The sequence below is a fragment of the Gadus macrocephalus genome, chromosome 9, assembly GCF_031168955.1.
Source record: "Gadus macrocephalus chromosome 9, ASM3116895v1".
Taxonomy (NCBI): domain Eukaryota; kingdom Metazoa; phylum Chordata; class Actinopteri; order Gadiformes; family Gadidae; genus Gadus; species Gadus macrocephalus.
Genome location: NC_082390.1, coordinates 1,509,989 through 1,529,484, shown reverse-complemented (window position 1 = coordinate 1,529,484; position 19,496 = coordinate 1,509,989). Strand labels below are relative to the sequence as shown.

Below are 19,496 nucleotides of genomic sequence, written 5' to 3'. Positions count from 1 at the left end.
GTATTATATATTTTATTATAGTTATGTGTACTTTTTCATTACATTTTCGACTGTAAGCTATTTCCTCCCCTTTCACCTGTGTGAAATAGGCTGAGATTCGGAAATCATTGACATCCTATTTGGTGAGAAGTGAACCTTAGCCAAGGTTCAGGGAAAGATTCAAGAATAGTTGAACCATTGATGTCATTAGTCCGAAATTAGATCTCCGGATAGGACCGATGACGTCCAGAGAGCCCAATAAACTGGGTGGATGTTGCAGCCTGGGACTTTCCACAGCACTAGAAGGAAGCATTGCTGTCTTCTCTCAGACAACAGCCTTGATATGCATGGCCGGTGAACAGAATCGTCGTGAACAAATAAAGCCCTTTACTGAGTTACCTTTCCTTTTTGATATTTTTCATGGTAAATGGTAAATGAACTGCATAAATAGCGTTTTTTTTATTTTGTAACCAGTGACCACCCAAAGCGCTTTACAATATTGTCGGGGATCGAACTAGCAACCTTGCGGTTACCAACCAACCCGTCTACCTCCTGAGCCACATGCCGCCCATACTATTTTGGGTGAAAACGCATACCCTTGTGCGTTTGAGCTGACCGACCAGAGGTGCCCGAAAACTTATTTTCTGAAACCAGGTCCCAAGGTGGATAAGAAAAAAACGGACCTATGAGTTTTCGTGTTCGGATTCGTGAGGACGCCGGATATATATATATTTTTTATTATTTTGTAGCTTTAAATACAGCCCCTTGTTAAATTGAATTACTAAATGTACATTAAAAAGTATTTCTGCTCAATGCGCTCCACTTTTTTTTGTGGAGAACCAGCGCCACACAGTGGCCTTGAATATGTACCTACAGCGTTTTTCTACGGCTCGACGGTCTTACGGAGATATTCCTGATACGCATCATAGGAGAACGGAGGGGAAATACCGCTCCCGCCCGTGTGGACGGGGCCTCAGCGCCTGGTCTAAACCAAGTCCAAGGCGCTCGACCAGCGAGGAACGGTTGACTCACTGTCGTTCCTTCTCCTGCTGCTCTTTGACGATCTTGTTGGTCTCCATGGCAACCCTCTTCTGCTGCATGACGGCCTGGCGGTCGAGCTCCCGGCGCGCCTCCGCCGCCAGCCGCTCCTCGTCCGACATGAACAGCTCCCGCCCCTGCAGGAAGTGGCCGCAGGAAGCAGGCAGGGATTAGAAAGGAAGTGGACCGCAGGAAGTGGACCACAGGAAGTGGACCACAGGAAAGCAGGCAGGATTAGAAAGGAAGTGGACCACAGGAAGTAGACCACAGGACGTAGACCACAGGAAGTGGACCACAGGAAGTGGACCACAGGAGTAGACCACAGGCAGCAGGCAGGGATCAGGCAGGAAGTAGATCAGGACTAGACCCAGACTAGCCTGGTCCTACCAGACTCTCGTACTTCATTCTATTTGCTCACAGAGAGTCTGGCCACTCTCCATTGACAAACGTCAACTCACTTGAAGGCGGGTGTCTGTTGAAGTTTAAAACTATTGGATCGGCCGGTGCCACTCAGGATCTGCCGTAACCAATCGCTAACGTTTGACTCCCACTCAAACTAGCGCACGGACCTTAACGTCTATATAAAACCCGCGAATATACCACAACCCAGGCGTAGCACTGAAGGAAAATTGAGCGGCAGTACGTAGGAGGGGGAGCCAGGCTAGACTCATGGTAGACAGGAAGCAGACATGTAGACGGGAACGAGTTTAGTAGAGAGAGAGAAAGAGAGAGATCCCCATAATCTCTCCCTCACCCATGTAGTACTGCTGAGACAGGTAGATACTGACCCTGCAATAACAATGAAATGGATACCTTTCACAGGCTTATTGTACGCTTCCCTCCAACTGTATGCATTACAGGGGTTGTCACTCAGTAATAAAAAAAGACTTTGCAGCGTGATTTGTATGCAGGCGTGTTCATTAGGGCTGTTTACTCCTCATTGCACACATGTCACGCATCATTAGCGATTAGCCTGAAGTCAGTGGTCAGATTCACTGAGAGAATAACTTGTCGACATTAAAATTGGGAGAGACGCCGGTCACATTTCAGCAGAGTAAGAGAACATTCTTAATAATGTGTGTCTAATAATCAGTGTAATGAGGTGGCGTGTCAGGGTGATCAGCAGATGGGCGTGGAGCTTACCGCCCCGGTCAGGACAGTGATGGTCAGACTCCTGCTGCTCTTCAAGACCTTCACAGCCTGCAGAACATCAGCAGACACACACCAATGCATCAGTAACACACGCAGACACACACCAATGCATCAGTAACACACGCAGACACACACCAATGCATCAGTAACACACGCAGACACACACCAATGCATCAGCAACATCCTTTCGTCTCATTACATCCATTACATCCATTACATCTAGTGCAGCCATGACACTCATTGATGCTATTACTCTCATTACCTCCGTTAACCTGGATTTACATCTGGTGCTTTGAAAAACATGAAAACCAAATGGTTTTCAATTCTGGAAATTCTACCTCCCATTGAAGAAAGTATTGATTTAACAGCTATCTGTGTCACACAGAGATGTCGAGTACAGCCAGGCTTAAGTGTAATATTTGACCGTCAACCTTGGAAATTAATGCAAGATAAATATTTATAAAGGTAGTTCTGCAGATAAATGATCTGAATCCTCCTTTATATTTGTTCTATGCTAGATTTACTTCACCTACACTTTTAGTCACTGGTTCATTTTTTGAAGCCCCCTAATTTATTTCCTAATTATTGCTTTAGTTGGCACTACGAGTTGAAAAGCTCTCACCTCTTTGTGGTCCAGATTTGTGAAATCCACACTGTTCACCTCCACAATCTGGTCCCCCATCTACAGGGAGAGGGGATGATAGACACCACACATCAATATTCTACAGCTCGGTAAACGCCAAACCCCTTTGAATGGATAAGATCGTAAACGCCAAACCCCGATGAATAATTACGTTTGAAAGCACCAAACCCTATTAATTCAATACGTTTTAAACCACCAATCGCCGTTGACTGGATGAGATCGTAAAGACCAAACTCCGTTGAAGGGATAAAAACGTAAACACCAAAAGCTGTTCAATGGACGAGATCGTAAATGCCAAACCGTGTTGAGTGGATGCCATCGTAAACTCCGTATAGCCATTGAGTGGATAAGATGCTTGTTTATTCACATACATTTCCTTTCAATCTGAAATTTACTTATATCATTAAACACTATACATATAATTATACTAGTGCTGTCAGTTAAACGCGTTATTAACGGCGTTAACGCAAACCAATTTTAACGGCGTAAGTTTTTTTATCGCGTGATTAACGCAATTCTTTTATTAAAAAAAAAATATATATTTTTTTTTTTTATTTGGCTCAAAACAAAGAAGCAGTAGCCTGACTGCTATGTTCAAGGCAGTATGTTTGTATGTTTATCGTATAATTGCACTATAGGCTTTTTTTTTGTATCGTCCTGTTTTGATCAGTATATGCCAATGTTGTTATCAATAAAAAAACATTTGCACAAGGCAAGCCGATGCACTTCTCCATGTTGATAAGAGCATTAAAATGAGAAAAATTAATGGGACAAAGAAATCAAGGGATATTTAGCATTGAAAAAACATTTGTGATTAATCGCGATTGCTCGCGATTAATCGTGAGTTAAATATGACATTAATGCGATTAATTATTTTAATCGCTTGACAGCACTAAATTATACGCTTCAGAATCCGAAAATAGCTAAATTGCCGGGTAAGCTTGCACATAATACACATATTACCAGGAATGTGCCATCTCTGACCATAGCCAATGCAAGCGGGAGGCCGGCCTGATAACCAACCCCTCACTGAGGCTGATGGCTTGATTAATGACCCTGACCGCTCAGAGACAGCTGAGAACCACACTGCGCCAAACGGCACATTAGTGTTCCCTCCAGAGCAGCAACCCAGAGAAGTGACTCGTATTAATGTCTTCAAATCCATTAAGGGTAAGCCCCGCATCCTTCAAGATGACTCGCCGGCCAAACTATGTCAAAACCTGACAGCTGACTTCCAGCGTGTGAACGACTATAAACAAGGTCTGAGCTGTGCTGTGCTTCAGCCAGCAGAGACGGATTACTGCGATGCCGTCACCCCCTTAAATCTGCCTCTGGACGGCTCGAGGCCGATGCTTTAAGGAATTTATCTGAATTACTAAATAAACAATACTTAAATATAGTAGTTACTAAATTGCAAGGTGGAAAAACCTCACAGAAGGTGGTGACGTTGTTTCATGATGTAATCGATAGGAATAAGAATCAGCTCAAAGATAATGTGGTTACTAGTAGGGACCGATACCGATTTCTTTTCCTCTGTCCTGCCGATGACCGATACACTGATATAGATTTTCTTGAGCCGATATTTGGAGCCGATACTGCTTTGGCTCCCTCAATTTACTTCATAAAAATTACACAATGATGATAACAAATGTTAGAAGTCTCAATTTAAAAAAGGAACAATTATTGAACTGTCTGTAAATCATGCCAGGAAAAAAAATAAAATTAAAAAAAAATATCAGCAAAACAAATCGGCCGATGCAGATACACGTAAAAAACGCAAATATCGGCCAGCTGATATGTCGGTCGGTCACTAGCGGTTACCTCTAGTCCCACTTCGGCGGAGACGGAGCCGGCCTTGACGTTGCTGATGTAGATGCCGGGCTTCTGGGTGGGCCCACTGGAGATGCTGATGCCCATCCCGATGGTCCCCACCAGGTTGAAGAACACCTTCTTCTCCTTGATCTCCCGCCCGCCCATAGAGGCCAGGCCAGCCACACTGGTCTTCTTCTCCTGGTGGAGACACAGAGGGGGGGGGGGGGGGGGGGGGGGGAGAGAGAGAGAGAGAGAGAGAGAGAGAGAGAGAGAGAGAGAGAGAGAGAGAGAGAGAGAGAGAGAGAGAGAGAGAGAGAGAGAGAGAGAGAGAGAGAGAGAGAGAGAGAGAGAGAGAGAGAGAGAGAGAGAGAGAGAAAACATATTACAACTACATTGATAATAGTAACACTAATAATATATAACACAATGTATAATTATTATTATTGTAATTCTAATATCATTATTATATAATATAATAATGATAATGTAGGCTTTACTCCAAATAATCGTCAATACCGGTTTAAGTTAATACATTTCTTCTTCTTATTATTATTATTTGAAAATGCACCGGAAAAAACAGGGGTAAAAACATCAAAAATGTAATTCTAAAATCAGCGCTACTTCTGCGTGCATCATGTTGACAACTCCCTCGTTTCCGCTCAGGATTCTGACACACTTCTCTCCCAGATACGCCCTTGAGTTAATATGGACGCAGCAATCCGTGTGATGACAGGCAGAGATCCCCGACTCACCCCTGACTCAGACACAAACTGGTCCACAAACTGCCATTTAAGGGGTTCAGCTGACGACCTGCCCAGGAGGGAAACCAGAGGTTACAGACGTTTCCTGGTGACCGCTGTGTCAAACAGGTATTTTTTCTTACGCTAGGTATGGAGATAAATGTTTATTACCCCTTTAGCGGGATCATGCCCACATCTGCAAACAAACAAAATAACATGTCAGGATACTTAGTTCAATGAATTTCAAGAAATGTTCCGCTGCCTACCGACTAAATGAGCACATTGGTAGTTGATAGCTTTTGGCTACGGAAGAGGCAACGGCATGGAGTTGGTGACCTACGCCTGACTTTGAGCGACACGGTCTTCTTGGTCTTAATCAGGTTGATGACCTCCTCGTGGATACAGGAGGAGATGGAGTAACCGTTGATGCGAACGATCTCATCCCCGATCTAACACAGAACACACCAAGAAGTCGGTCACTCAAACACATATTTTCATGTGTACACTCAAAATAGTCAGCCAAGACAGCTTACAAGCTTACTACAGTCCATGCTACCTTAATGACATATTTCAGTTACACCTTTCCTAGTCAAGCTGGTAGGATCAAGGATCAAGGAGGATCAAGGATGCTTTAATTGTCATTTAACATTTACATGAAAAACGAAATAGTACTCAGGTCTCAGTGTGCTACCTAAAACCCTAGAATTTGTTTAACTTAAAATAAACTATTAATATAAATAAAGACATACTAAGATACAAAAATACATCTTAAAAGAAGATATTTAAAGAAGCTTAGCAGCGTATTAATGGAGCACAAGCGCAGCAGTTGGTTCCTTGTAAGTAAGTTGATAAAGTCAAAGTGCAAATGCAAATCAGGTCAGCAGTCGTGGTCCTAGACATTAAAGTGCATAATTACAGTTAATCAGTGCATAATCAGGGGGTGTTTAGCAGTTCACAGTCTTAGTAAGTAGTTTGTCTGACCTTGAAAGTCATTATAGAGGTAGTATAAGCCTCACAGAAGCGCCAACATTAGTTTATGTCACGGATCACTTGCCCCATCTAGTGGACGTTAGTGGTATTGTTTTCAGTGTGGCCACAGTTAGATCTCACAATCATTGCTAATGGAAATTGTATTTGGCCGTTGGGGTAGATTATGTTTTTTTATCCGTATTATATCATATAAATTATGAGTTGATGTATAGGGCAGCATTCTTTCACTAGGGCGTTATGTATAAACGGTACTGTTGTCAGGATTGTTTATTTAGCCCTAGCTTCAGGTAGGTTTAGATTACATTTTAATAACCAATAATGCATATTGATGCACACTCAAACAATATCTTGTTATGTATTTTCAATGTTTCCCAGTTATTACCCCACAACACATTTCAGCTTCAACAACCTCCTTAATGGCACTAAATTGAGACAACATCCATGCTATAATCAAGTCATTAACTGAAAAAGTTCATCTTAGGAGATCCTTTGAATGGTTTCTGTAGTCCCTGACTTCACCAAAAGGTTAATTTCATCATATGTCAAATTTAACTTTCCAATATGTAAAATGTGGCATCTTAACATCAATACTAATTGATTGACTATAAGAGAAAACCATGTTTATTACACAACATCGGAGGTTTTCCATGACGGGTTTCTGCGGACGACAGACCTGAAGGCCCACATTCCCGGCCTGGCCGTCCTTGACGATCTGGGATATGAAGAGTCCGCTCCCGAACTCCAGGCCTCCTCTGACGCTCAGCCCCAGGCCGTCGGGATGGGTCCGGTTCAGACGCACCTCCTTCAGCTTCCTGCTCCCGGTGACACACAGAGACATGCTGAGGGGGGACGCAGCGCATGGGATCCAGATGTTCACAGGTTAGGCGCCTCTAGAGAAACTTACAATTGTTGTTAAGGGGAAGTATAACACTTTTGTAAAACTTTGGGGCTCATTTACTGAATTCCTGGAGGGGGAGGATTTCTTTACAGCTCTCTAATCTACTGTTTCGTTTTTACTTCTCTCAATAAGAAAACATAACATAATATGGGAGCATTGTATATGAGGGGTACAATACAATCTGTGCTCATCTGTACATGTACGTATATGTTATTCCATAGCGTCACTCCTTTCTTTTCCTTTTAAGCCGTGATGAAAAATAGTCAGATCCCACACCAGCAGAATGCATCACTATTATCTGCATATTTGAAACCTCTTCAAGTGCCTTTTGGTATTTTTTAACGTGCCTTGTCTTGTTTTGTGTTGGGCCTTTTGTATTGTGATTGAAAAAGGACAATAAATATATTTGTCTAAAAAGGGAGGTAAGGTTTCAACAAAATCCCTTTTGGGAGTAAATAATGCATCAATCAATTGTGCTATCAATATGCTGCAATATTGTGAAATATCATATTGCAGTACTGGACATTGACAACCAAACAGTATCGTATTTCACACTACTAAACTGGAAACTGTGTTATTATAAATAATAATTATAAATGACAGGGAATAAAATGAGGACACCAATTTAAATTAAAAAAGTGGGGTTTTATATTGTTCAACATTGCTAGATATATTGCAACATGTCCCATGTGGTAAAGCAAAATTGCAGCTCTTAAAGGTTGTATCAGCGATGTTGGGTGACGTCTCTTCTGTTGGTATTTGAAGCGAGATCCCAAACAAACAGAGCCCGCTCCCCCCTCCCTTCCGTGTTTCGTGCCTCCAGTAAAAACTATCATGAACGCAGCGCAAAACCCCACAACACCCGCCCCTTGTCTGTGATTGGTTGGAATACTATTTATTGTGGTTTTGAGTGGTTGGTAGTACCATTTGTTTTTGGGTACGATCTCGGAGCGCAGGCTGCCTACAGACGCGTTTTTTTGACGGCCTGCTTACGGGGCGGGCGGGAAGCTAGCGGATCGTGAGGACAGATCAGATGAATGGGATCATTTATGTTTCGGCCTAGCATCGCTGATACAACCTTTGAGGCGGGGCGGTGAAGGTACTGACCGGGACTTCTTGGGCGTCAGCATGTCGTACTCGACCTGGTGTTTGAGGGGGATGAGGGGCCGGATGGAGTCGAACAGCGGCAGACGCTTTGGCTCATTGATCACCAGCTTCAGGTCCCCCACCAGCACGGGCAGATCCATCGACCTGAGAGGTTACCGGAGGGAGACGCCTGTTACAGGAGGCCTCTTTTCCCCCCGATAACAAAGAATGGAGCTCTAGGCTGTAAAGGTCTGATGTTGGTGCACTGAAGTCTAACTCAAACTACCATCTAGACTCGAGAAGGAACAATAGCATCATCAATTCTGTAGCGATTCAGCAGCACTTAGTCATGATTTGATGGTTTAAGGTTTTCATTTCCCTGTCAGATCCAGAGCTTGGGTGTGCGTAACATGAACTGTTGATGGATTAGCCATTTGAAAGCAGCCAGGGTAGGCTGCCTTGCACAGAAGCACTGCATCGTTGGGCCAGGCGGACCCAGGAATCCAACTAGCAACTTCTGATTGACATTGCCTATAAAGATGACCCACATCAGTCCTTTGCAACAGTATTGTTTTGAGCTTTCCTGCTGCTTTGAATGCAATGCTACTGATGACATGTTGGCATTACTGTCATACATATTCCTATCATTTCATCACATCATTTTCACCCTATGCCTATTTCTTTTTCGGGGGGGACAGCTTAGGCCAGTTAAGGTGGCAGGTGTGTGTTGTTAAGGTGGTCGCCCTCACTATAAAGCACTGGGGGAAACAATAGTTAGCTATTTATACAGTAATGCCAGCAAGGAAAATCATAATGATTAAGGCATGACCGGCAATATCATTTCCAATATTATAAATATTTGATTCTGTTCGTGAATGTGCACAAAAGACAATACAATAGGCTGACTTCTGGTGCACGCCAGGTAAAATGGCAGGTACAGCTACAGCATCAAATCTGACCACCTGGCCCGATGTTTAAATAATTAACAGGTGACATTTCAGTCCCCCTGGGGGAGAAGCAAAGAGGGCTTTTGTGAAGAACTGCCCAGGCCTGACAAAGGCCGGTGGAAACTGATCAGAGGCTTAAGCAACACAGTCACAGAGCAATGGCTTTCCACAATGATAACTGGAAAATGTGGTCACCCCAGCGTTCATAGGTGTCCCACCCTAAACACTACTCCTTTGAGATCAATGGCAGCTCACTGTCATGTCAGCAGGAATCAATTTGGCCCATCAAGTGAGTCAACACACTTCCTACTGCATTATTTTTTGCATTGGAACAGGGTAATTAATGGCTTTTAATTAGTTACAAAAAAAAAAGGGCCTAACACAGATGACAAAACGTTTTTGCTGCAAGTGTTTAAATTGAAATGATTGAAATTGAAATTTGAGAGTAGGGATGCCAGTGAACGTCCATGCTGGGGTTTGCACACACACACGCACACACACACACACGGTACTCACTGGTGATACATCCGGAGGACATCGTAAAGGTAGTCCTTCTCTGCTTCATTCTCGATCAGCAGCTCTACCTACACACACAAGCACACACACACACACACACACACACACAGACACACAGACAAACACACAAATACAATAATCACTTGATACACGCATGATGTCATTTTATACATTGTAAAAAGGCAGAACTATAAGCAGACAGCAGTGAGAACGGAGAAGATATTTCTTAAACACAAACCTCTGGTGTGTCTACACACACCACTTAAATGTGTGTGTGGGGGGGGTAAATGTGTGTGTGTGTATTTGTGAGTGCGTGTGCATATGCGTGTGTGTGTGTGTGTGTGTTTGTGTGTGTGTAAGCGTACGGTGTGCACACTCCTGTACCTCTAGTCAAACAAACCTGATTTCGGCTGAAATGCTGCAGAATGATTTTAAGGAAGCGTTTGGGCCAATCGATGATGTAGCACATTTGTCTCCTTTAGGTCAGGGAAGGATGAAAGGTAAAAGCGGTCCAAAGCTGTGTATCGAATATGCCTCGTGTCCAAATATCCCAGCCGGTTATTAAAAGTCTTGGCGCTGATGCTGTATCTGCCCTCAGTTTTGGAGTGAGTTGGTCCTGCTACGGTGATGGAGCTCATTAGCCTAAAGAGGGGTCAGGGACGGCCCAGCAGACTAAGGAGAGGGGCACAGGGGCGTACCAGTGGCTGGCCTGTGTTAGCACGGTCACTGGTGTCGCCTTACATCTCCCAGGTAGGCTACCTGCCACTGAACATTCATTTGTTTTGGTTTGGAGCTGATAGAAGGACCTTCAATCGATACGCTCCCACACACTTGAGAGTAGCATGACTGCAAAGGTGTGTAAAGGAAGGGCTATTGAGGAGTGAAACGAGTCAGCCTTCAGAAAAGGAAGTATCACAAGAGCATAGCAGCCCTGCTTCTTGATGGTAATAAAGGGAGGCAGTTTTAGGGTTTTTTCCTATGCTTTATGGAGGTCATAAATGTTTCCGATGAGCCATAAGAGTCTGAAGGTCAGGCCAGCAACGAGACGCAGACTTTGACACCATAAACTGACAAGGCAACAGATACCAGTCCTACGACAAAATCATTCTTATATTTCATATGGCAACAATATTTTTTTGTCTACTTTGGATTTATAAGTCAGAAGTTAGTCCAGGGATGAACAATTAATACAAAAGTTAGTTTGTTGAAAAAATAACGAGTAAGGAATGTCAATGTATTCTATCACGCATATTTAACCTAATACTATTAGAAAAACGGATTGCCCAGGAACACACAATGCCGGGTTCCGCTGGAGCTGCACCAACCAGGGCAGCCAACGTCAATTAGGAATAGTGCAATCACTTCAGCTCAACTGACCCCGTTCATTGCCCCATCTTTTCCTGTCCGTGATGAATTCCCAATTATAAAATGCCTAATGTCCTTCTGAAGCAGCCTGCTGCTTAGACATGGGAGCCTCCCTGTGCAGTACACAGATGGCGACAGGCCTACATACAACAGATCATGTTACTGTCCAGTGTTGTGGTTTTCATGCAGCAGAGCCTCCTTCACCTCGCATGGGCCTTAACACTAGGCTACCTTGTTTTGTATTAAGTTGTGGGGGCCTTGGTGCCACTTTTTTGCTCCAACATTGATGTATTTCTATCTTTTTCATTAGTCGTTGTACTGGGAGTCTTATTTACATGGGTGAAGGGTTGAGCGTTGATTATAAGCTAAACCCGCCGATAATCATCATTTATATCTTGCGAAACATTAATTATAGCCTACTGTAGCCTATAGCGTTTAAGGTTATAACTTACTCATTGGATGACGCGCATAGCGCAAAACAAATACAAGCAACCCAACTCCACTTCAATAACGTAGATAAACCCATGAATGTATTTCAAACTAAACCATAGATGACGATACAATTACCCTAAGAAATACAGCTTATTTCAATTTTGAAGTAATAGGCTCATTCGTCAACACATTGAGCAACGCTACTTAACCGCAAAAGCTTTTCTGACAGGTTATAAAAAATATTATTATTTGTAACGTAAACTATCTGAGAGGTGGTGAACATTAGTCATTTTTTTCTTACCTTGTGTCTAAATTCTCGGGCAACTTTACGCTCCATAATTGAGAAAAGGGAGTTGTCGTCTGATATGATATCGGTCACCGCTCGACGAATATACCTCGTTCCCAGGCGTTCCCGTCTCACGACGGAACGCTTGGGACGGGATGCTCCATATTACCGTTATTGACCAGAGGGAGGGCGGATCTCTAAGTTACAGCGAGAGGCAAGAGAGGGGGAGTTCTGAAGGAGGGATGTCCCCCCTTTATCTTATATATTTTAGATATTGATTATTAAAATGTTTCTTCAAAATTCCGTAATTATTCTACTTGTTGTCGTCGTTGTTGTTGTTTTTGTCATGTTCCTATTATTCTCGCTCGGGCAGCTCAGGTGAGCCCGGAAATGACGTGACGGTAGACCGGCATAACGCTTCAATTTATGATCCTCTCTCAGCTTTCACGGACTATAGACTGCAGACAGTCACAGGATGGTGCGATAGTGACGAGGAGAACCTCTCTGGTCTCTTCCTCTCAGAAATTTCCCATATTAAATTAAATGTACCAGAAAGCTCTAAGAGTTCAATAAAAATAAAATAAATTAACAGATTTGGAATGCAAAAGCGTGCCATCATTGTCACAGTGAAAGTACAATCTGTTTATTTTCAGACCGTTTAATTCAGCAATAATCACCATAGGCCTACTCTATAAATACAACTCAGAGTGAACGTGGACATTATAATCGACCACCTACCACCGATAGAGGGCGATGAATTGTCCATAATTAAAGAGGCGAAGAAGAAGAAATCGCACAGTCGTACACTTCCGGGGTGGAATTATTGATAACAACATTTTTAAGTACTTTGCGAGGTTATAAATGAAAATGTGTTGAATGCAAAGGACTCTTTAACATGTATGTACACCTTATACATTGCTGAACCCACATGTTACAGAATTAACTTGAGAGTCGCAATCCGTGGATTGACCAAACGTTTAACGTTACTCGTATTGTTAAAGGACAGCAAACATGGAAATGAACGAACCCTCTTCTGATGGTACTTTTAAATCAAACGACGTTAAATAGCTTAAACTCGTATTTTATATCAAACCTCCCTAAATAAGTATATTTACTGTGTTTATACCGGATGCTTGGTTTGTTGTGCTGTACTTTCGAAAGACCCGCGTCAGCTGGCGCCCAATCCAAGCCAACGGAGAATTAAAGGTAAACAATGAAACGTGCTCCACCACCAGTTGATCACTTTGACGTGTGTGTTTCGGGTGATTGCTTTATATATGACCATGTGGTTTTAGTTATGTTTTTTTAACAAGTTCCCAAATATAGACTGCATTATTGCAAAGAAGCAGAGCTAATCTATAACTAATAGGTTTTCCATGGGTATTGTTCATTCTTTCTACCGCCGTTATGATCAACGTCAAACGGTATAAGATTTGACAGATTCACACTTTGTCCTTTTTCCAGAACCCCCCAGAATGCAGACTCCTGCAAGAAATGCAGTTTTGCAAAGGTAAGAAGACTACCCTGTTCAACCATTCTGTAGGCCACAGGTGCTGTCTACTGATCCGCGATTCTCTTCCATACTGAGAATCTCTCTAGGTTTCTCTTTTAAGACATTAAAAGTTATCAGATTTCACAACACTTTATGCATGTGCCTATTAAAAAGAGTTTCTAGTTAATAGATGTTATTACTTAATTTCCCCTCTCTTTGTCACTTTGTCATAATTCACCTTTCAACATAAGGAACCAAATTTGCATAGAAACCAAACAAGGACCATACGGTATACCTGGTGTTTCAGATCCGGCGCTCGTACCCCGGACCAGGATGCCGACTCCCCGCTGCCCCCCCTCAGCGAGCGCCTGGCCCAGCTGCGGCCCTCCAGGGAGCTGCTGGAGTTCTACCGGCTGAAGGTCACCCAGTTCGATGGGGAGCAGGAGGCGCTGCTGCAGACGCTGGAGAAGTACCGGGACATATCGGAGGACCAGGTACGGCCCACAGGCTCTCTCCCTACCAGGACTGCATCCTGCAGACAGACAGACAGACAGACGGAGAGACAGATGGACGGACGGACAGACAGACAGACGGAGAGACAGACAGACAGACGGACAGACAGAGAGACGGACAGACGGACAGACGGACGGACGGAGAGACAGACAGACGGAGAGACAGACAGAGGACCAGATACAGCTCACAGGCTCTCTCCCAACCAGGGTTGCATCCTACAGACAGACAGACGGACAGACAGACACGAGGTCCAGGTACGAAGGGTGAATCCTACCCTGTATAAATGGTCAATTATATATATTGGACCTCTACGCCAGAGTAGGCTTCTGCGTCGGAGATTGAGAGAGTAGTCTGCCAAACACTTCCCAGTTAAAGCCCCACAGTGGCTCTTTGTCACCGGCACGGTTCCATAATAAATAAGTACGCTCTAACCCATCATCCAGGCTGTGGTTGAGCCGCCTCACAGGCTTTAAGGGCTCTCTCTAGGTTTGTATGAGAATCAAATAGACGGGTGGAGAGATTTCTACTCAAATGTGTACGACATCACTCTCCTGTGCATGATCAGACAATCTCTATGCCCCTGAACACACACACACGCACACGCACACGCACACGCACACACGCACACACAGCATAAACTACAGTGGGAGGTGCGACAGCGCGAAGGAGAGGTGGCAGAGCTGCAGAAGGCCCTCAGTGACATGCAGGTGTACCTGTACCAGGAGCGAGAACAGTCCCTCAGACTCTACGCAGAGAACGACCGGCTGAAGATCAGGTGAGGGGGGATAGCCCATACATCTCTTCTAGAAGATGGTTGCCTGAAGCCTCCTCCTTGAAAAAGAACATCCAGCCATCTGATAACTGTTGGATCACCAGTTAACAGATGGGTGGATGTTCTTGTCTTGTGGTGCGAACAGAGAGCTGGAGGACAGGAAGAAGATCCAGCATCTGTTGGCTCTGGTGGGTCCGGATGTGGGAGAGATTACGTACTTCCACCGAGAACCGCCGCATAAGGTATTTTGTCAACATTGTTATTATTCAATCCGTTTTTTCTCCTTATTTTTTAAAGATGGTTGCCATGAAAACAGAGTCCCTCCTGTCTTAAGGGTAGACGATGTAGTATTTAGTGGGATCTAGCGGAACAAAGTGTTTAATCACATGAAAAGGTTGTTTTTCTTTTACTTAGAATGAGCTCCTTTTTATTTACATATTTGACTAAAAGAGTACTCATTAGAAATCTATCAAGGTACCTCCTCACTTGAATTCTGGCAAGGCTACATCATTTTGGAATACCTATCAATGTAAATGGACTGCATTTATATGCAAGGCTACAGCCAGCTTGTCGGGAGCAGGTAGTTGTCTTGGTCAGGGACACCTAGACCTTCGCCTTGAGGAGCCAGAGATTAGCTAGTGGTTGCCAGTCAACCTGCTCTACCTCCTGGGTTATTCAAGCCCAATACCTACTGGAACACTAGGTTTTCCAGTACTGTAAATGGAATGTTGGTCAATTCCAGTACGGGCCCCCATAGCTTCTCCTTCGAAAGGGAGGGCTGATTGGGGGCATTTAGTTGGTTGCAATCTACAACCTCACCACTAGATCCTACACATTGCACCTTTTTAAGGATGAATTTCTAAAAGAAATTCACATGCATTGCCGTTAACAGCGCTGTGCACAGCATCAAACAATGATTTAAACAATGTGGGTGTTTCAAAAAAGTTTTGTTAACCTGGTGGTGTCTTTAATATAATATATTTAAAAGAACACGCTCCCAAGACCTGTCAACTCGTGTGTTGGTAAATGTAATGAAATTATGCCTTTCACTATAAGATGAATCAAGGTATAAATCTAATCTTCACATCATGGTTATTTTAAGGTGTATTCTGTAAATATATTCTTTAATAATTTGAAACGAGAAAATGGAACATATTGATCGTTCCATTGAAGATGATCACTCTGCATATGAACCTGAATCACCTTCATCTCAAGGTCACCATCCCTCAGAAGAAGCCGGACGGCCGGTCCGATGACCATCTGAACCTCCGGCCCGCCCAGAAGAGACCTGGCGCAGCTAAAGGTTTGGGATCTCTTAAATCCACATTTATTTGATAGTTAGCCTTCATTTGGCTTTGGAAATGTTCCACATTTCTCTACCCGGTGAAGAATAAAGTATTCTAATGATAGGTTATACAAGATACACCATTACATTTAAATAGTGCTTGTATTAGTAAGTGTTTAGTTTAATGTTTTGTTTGAATCAGATGGATTGGACGTTGGTTTAAATAACATCCTTTACACGGTTGGTTTCTTTTATGTTTTCTTCTGCTGCAGAGGGCAGCAGAAAAACCAGATCATCGGATGGTGGAAATGGGGAAAACTTGGAGCAATACAGGTCGGACAACCAGACGCTGTTACTGCAGGTACGGTCTCGACTCTGATATCAGAATAGTCTGGTCAGGGACCTAATAAACCATTCATAATAAAGTAAAAGGATTATTAAAAGATAGGGCGCACAAGATGATATCTATGACCAAAGACAATAAGAGACATTCCAGAAAAAGTGCAAGGATGCATTTCCTGAGTCGAGCACTCTAGAGTGAGTGGGAATTGTAGTAGTGGTCAGAAAGCAATGTGGATGAAGGCTTCAGATTAACGCTGTTATGTCTGGATGAATGAAATGCTTGGATGTGGTGACATGATCCCCAAATAAAAACATTTATTTTCTCTAAAAGATAATAATTTATAGGTTAAAAAAAATAAATGAGATGTCTAGGCTGAACTGTGCATTGATGCAGAGGGCTGTACCCGGTCTGTCCAGGTGGAGGCGCTGCAGGCCCAGATGGAGGAGCAGGCCCGGCTGGCTAAAGAGCAGGTGGAGTCTCTGCTGGAGGACCGCAGGATCCAGGTGGACGAGGGCCAGGTGCAGCGCCGGAGAGACGAGCAGCGCATTGCAGATCTGACCGACAAGTAGGAGGAGTTTGGTCTTCATCGGAGCAGCGTGCTCCGCCACGTCGCTCAACACGACGCTGGACGTTGTCAGCACGTCCCGCCTTGAGGGAAACGATGATGGAATCATTCAAAATACATTTGACAAGGTCAAATGTATTTTGAACATTTAAAAAGAAAACTTCATAGAAACTGTATTGACTTTGAGCTCTCTGCTTTACCAAATATGGCCGTTCACGATGCTTACATTTTGTTCTCTGCTGTCGGGGAAAAGCCAACTTTGACCAACTTTTGACGGTTTGTCAGAATCCGACCCTTACCTCTTCCCCTCTCCTCTCTAAACGCCCCCCCCCCCCCCCCCCCCCCCCCCCCCCCCCCCGTGGTGAAGGCTCCAGCGAACCCAGAACCTGCTGTACGAGAGCACGCGCGACTTCCTCCAGCTCAAGTTCGAGACGCGGGGCCACGAGAAGAGCTGGATGGCAGAGAAGGACCGCCTGCTGAGGGACCTGGACGGCTGCCAGGAGCGTCTGAGGAAGGGCCGGACCGGGACGGACGACCAGGCCGGGGCGCGACGGGCCCGCCAGTCCGGCGGCCTCGGTTCATCCCTGCCGCGGTCACAGACCACAGAACCACAGGCCCAGCAGAACCTCGGAGAGGATCGCAAGGTGTGTGTTCACACGGAGCCAACACTAACACTGGGATGACTCGTTCATCAAAAGCAAAGAGCGGAGCTCAGATGAGGAGCGCCTGTCTCTATTGGTTCCTTCAGGCCCTGCAGGAGGATCTGAAGCAAGCTCACCGCCTAGCTGAGATGTACAGGGAGCAGTGCGTCACCATGGAGACGGAGCTGTCCCAGATTAGGGAGGAGGGCGACGTGGGCAGGGAGATATTCAAAGTAAGGCCCGCTAAGACTTTGGTCTTTGGACTTTGGTTTGGTTGTCAAGTCAAACAATGATGACATCTCTTCTGACATTATGCTTCTTCGTTCTTGTAAACCGAATCTCAGGAGCGGTCGGAGAAGATGGCCAAACGCCTGCAGTTGATGACTCAGCGATACGAGGCCCTGGAGAAGAGGAGGTCCATGGAGGCCCAGGGCTTCAAGGCAGACCTCAAACTCCTCAGACGGAAACTGAAAGACGTGGAGACGCAGCTCCTTAAGGTATGCACAATGAGGCCCTCTCTATTCCATTCTAACGTCCAACAATATGTTCACGTTGGATTGCCGCTACTCTCAAGGATAATTGTTGATAAAGCGGCAAAAACATACGAAGCTTGCTTGATATTAAACGGTACAATGTAAAGTGAAGGTCCCAGATGAGTGTGTGTGGCGTGATGTGTGATGTGTGTTTTACCTGTCAACCAGGTGACGCTCAGCGTGGGCCCAAACCAGGACTTAGCCATTCTGCACGAGGTGAAGCAGACTAATTCCCGCACCAAGAAGGTTCAGGAAGAACTGCTGGCCCTAAAACGCCAGATATTTGGGCTAGAAAACGAGCTCCGGTTCTGCTGAGATTTGATTTGATTTACTGGAGTCAATGTGTACTTATCAAAATGTATTTATTTATAAAAGTTATTTTGAATACAAGTTTTTTTATTCATGATTTATTTTGCATTAATAATCAAACTATCAGATTCATCACTATGTTAGAAGATAGATAAATAGAATTGTAGCAATTTGTGCAACGTTGGTTGTAGCTTAAGAGATGGGCATGCTGTACTGGCATTCTATTTCACAGTTTTATATCCATTCCTAAGTTAACATGGTATGTGTGTAGGTACGTGTTCAGTTTGACAAAATGAATAAACATAAATGATGCGACATTTGTGTCTTCTGAAAAATAGTTTATTTATTTTTATAAACCAAGCGCCACATCCAACAATACTTCGCCCTAGACTTTGGTGACTAGGGTCCTTTGGACTGCAGACACCAAATATGTTGATTTACTCAGTAAATCAACATATTACTGAGCCAGGATTTGTACATGACCTTCACCCATCTGGGATTGAAACAGTCTCCCTCATCTCTGATCCAGACCTGGCCATATACTTATTTTCCAATGCATTCATTTATGTTGCAAATCAGCAGGCACCATATACGACCCTTAGTGAAGAACAGTCTCACTCTGTGGTTCACAAATAAGCAATGAAATCTGATTCACTGGGACGCTTCAGGAAATGTGAAATGACTGTGTCGTTATGATAAGGAATGTGAATTCTAACTTCCAGCAGAATTCCTTTCAGAAAAGTGCCAGAGACCCAAGGCAATTCTTGAAAACGATTACCTACATATATTTGGACAGACTCTGGTCCTATAAATTCGAGCGCAGATGCAAACCTTTTAATTGCCATTTTATCTCGGCAGGCCACATATTTGATTCATGTAGTCTTCCTGGCTGGATGCCGCTGCAGTAGTTACTAAAGATCATTTGCCAAGGCCAGACCGTGAGGCAGTAGTTTCTAAAGAAGGCCCTTGTTTTCCTTTGCTTCCATTACAGTTTTTCTCGATTGTATACACACACAAAAAATTGAACTATGCACACAATTCTGAAACTTGAAGCTCATGAATAAACTACAAAACTCCAGACTGCTAAACTCTAAGCACAATTCCACTGTTTTCACATTTTTGCTAAACTCTAAGCACAAATTTCATCATTTAGCACACT

The 19,496-nt window shown here is 43.9% G+C and overlaps 2 protein-coding genes across 2 annotated transcripts in view; one reads left to right on the top strand and one right to left on the bottom strand.

The window, feature by feature from the left end:
• ush1c (Usher syndrome 1C) overlaps nt 1-12,056 on the bottom strand; it is a 19,908-nt gene extending 7,852 nt beyond the window's left edge. Inside the window, exons 1-12 of the mRNA XM_060061544.1 lie at nt 11,900-12,056; nt 9,802-9,869; nt 8,360-8,503; nt 7,028-7,166; nt 5,705-5,813; nt 5,536-5,560; nt 5,377-5,434; nt 4,634-4,822; nt 2,792-2,851; nt 2,161-2,217; nt 1,012-1,154; nt 883-892 (exon numbers count right to left, since the gene is read on the bottom strand). Of these exons, the coding sequence (XP_059917527.1) occupies nt 883-892; nt 1,012-1,154; nt 2,161-2,217; nt 2,792-2,851; nt 4,634-4,822; nt 5,377-5,434; nt 5,536-5,560; nt 5,705-5,813; nt 7,028-7,166; nt 8,360-8,503; nt 9,802-9,869; nt 11,900-11,935 (1,038 nt within the window). The 5' untranslated portion in view covers nt 11,936-12,056. The remainder of the gene's footprint in view (nt 1-882; nt 893-1,011; nt 1,155-2,160; nt 2,218-2,791; nt 2,852-4,633; nt 4,823-5,376; nt 5,435-5,535; nt 5,561-5,704; nt 5,814-7,027; nt 7,167-8,359; nt 8,504-9,801; nt 9,870-11,899) is intronic.
• Nucleotides 12,057-12,635: 579 nt separating this feature from the next.
• ccdc77 (coiled-coil domain containing 77) lies at nt 12,636-18,418 on the top strand. Its single transcript, XM_060060136.1, has 13 exons — nt 12,636-12,781; nt 13,046-13,090; nt 13,349-13,394; nt 13,684-13,870; nt 14,522-14,664; nt 14,807-14,903; nt 15,877-15,964; nt 16,219-16,307; nt 16,706-16,854; nt 17,222-17,498; nt 17,603-17,728; nt 17,840-17,992; nt 18,197-18,418. Exons 3-13 carry the CDS (start codon nt 13,360-13,362, stop codon nt 18,341-18,343), a joined length of 1,491 nt encoding a protein of 496 aa, XP_059916119.1. The 5' UTR covers nt 12,636-12,781; nt 13,046-13,090; nt 13,349-13,359; the 3' UTR covers nt 18,344-18,418.
• The last annotated feature ends 1,078 nt before the right edge of the window (nt 18,419-19,496 follow it).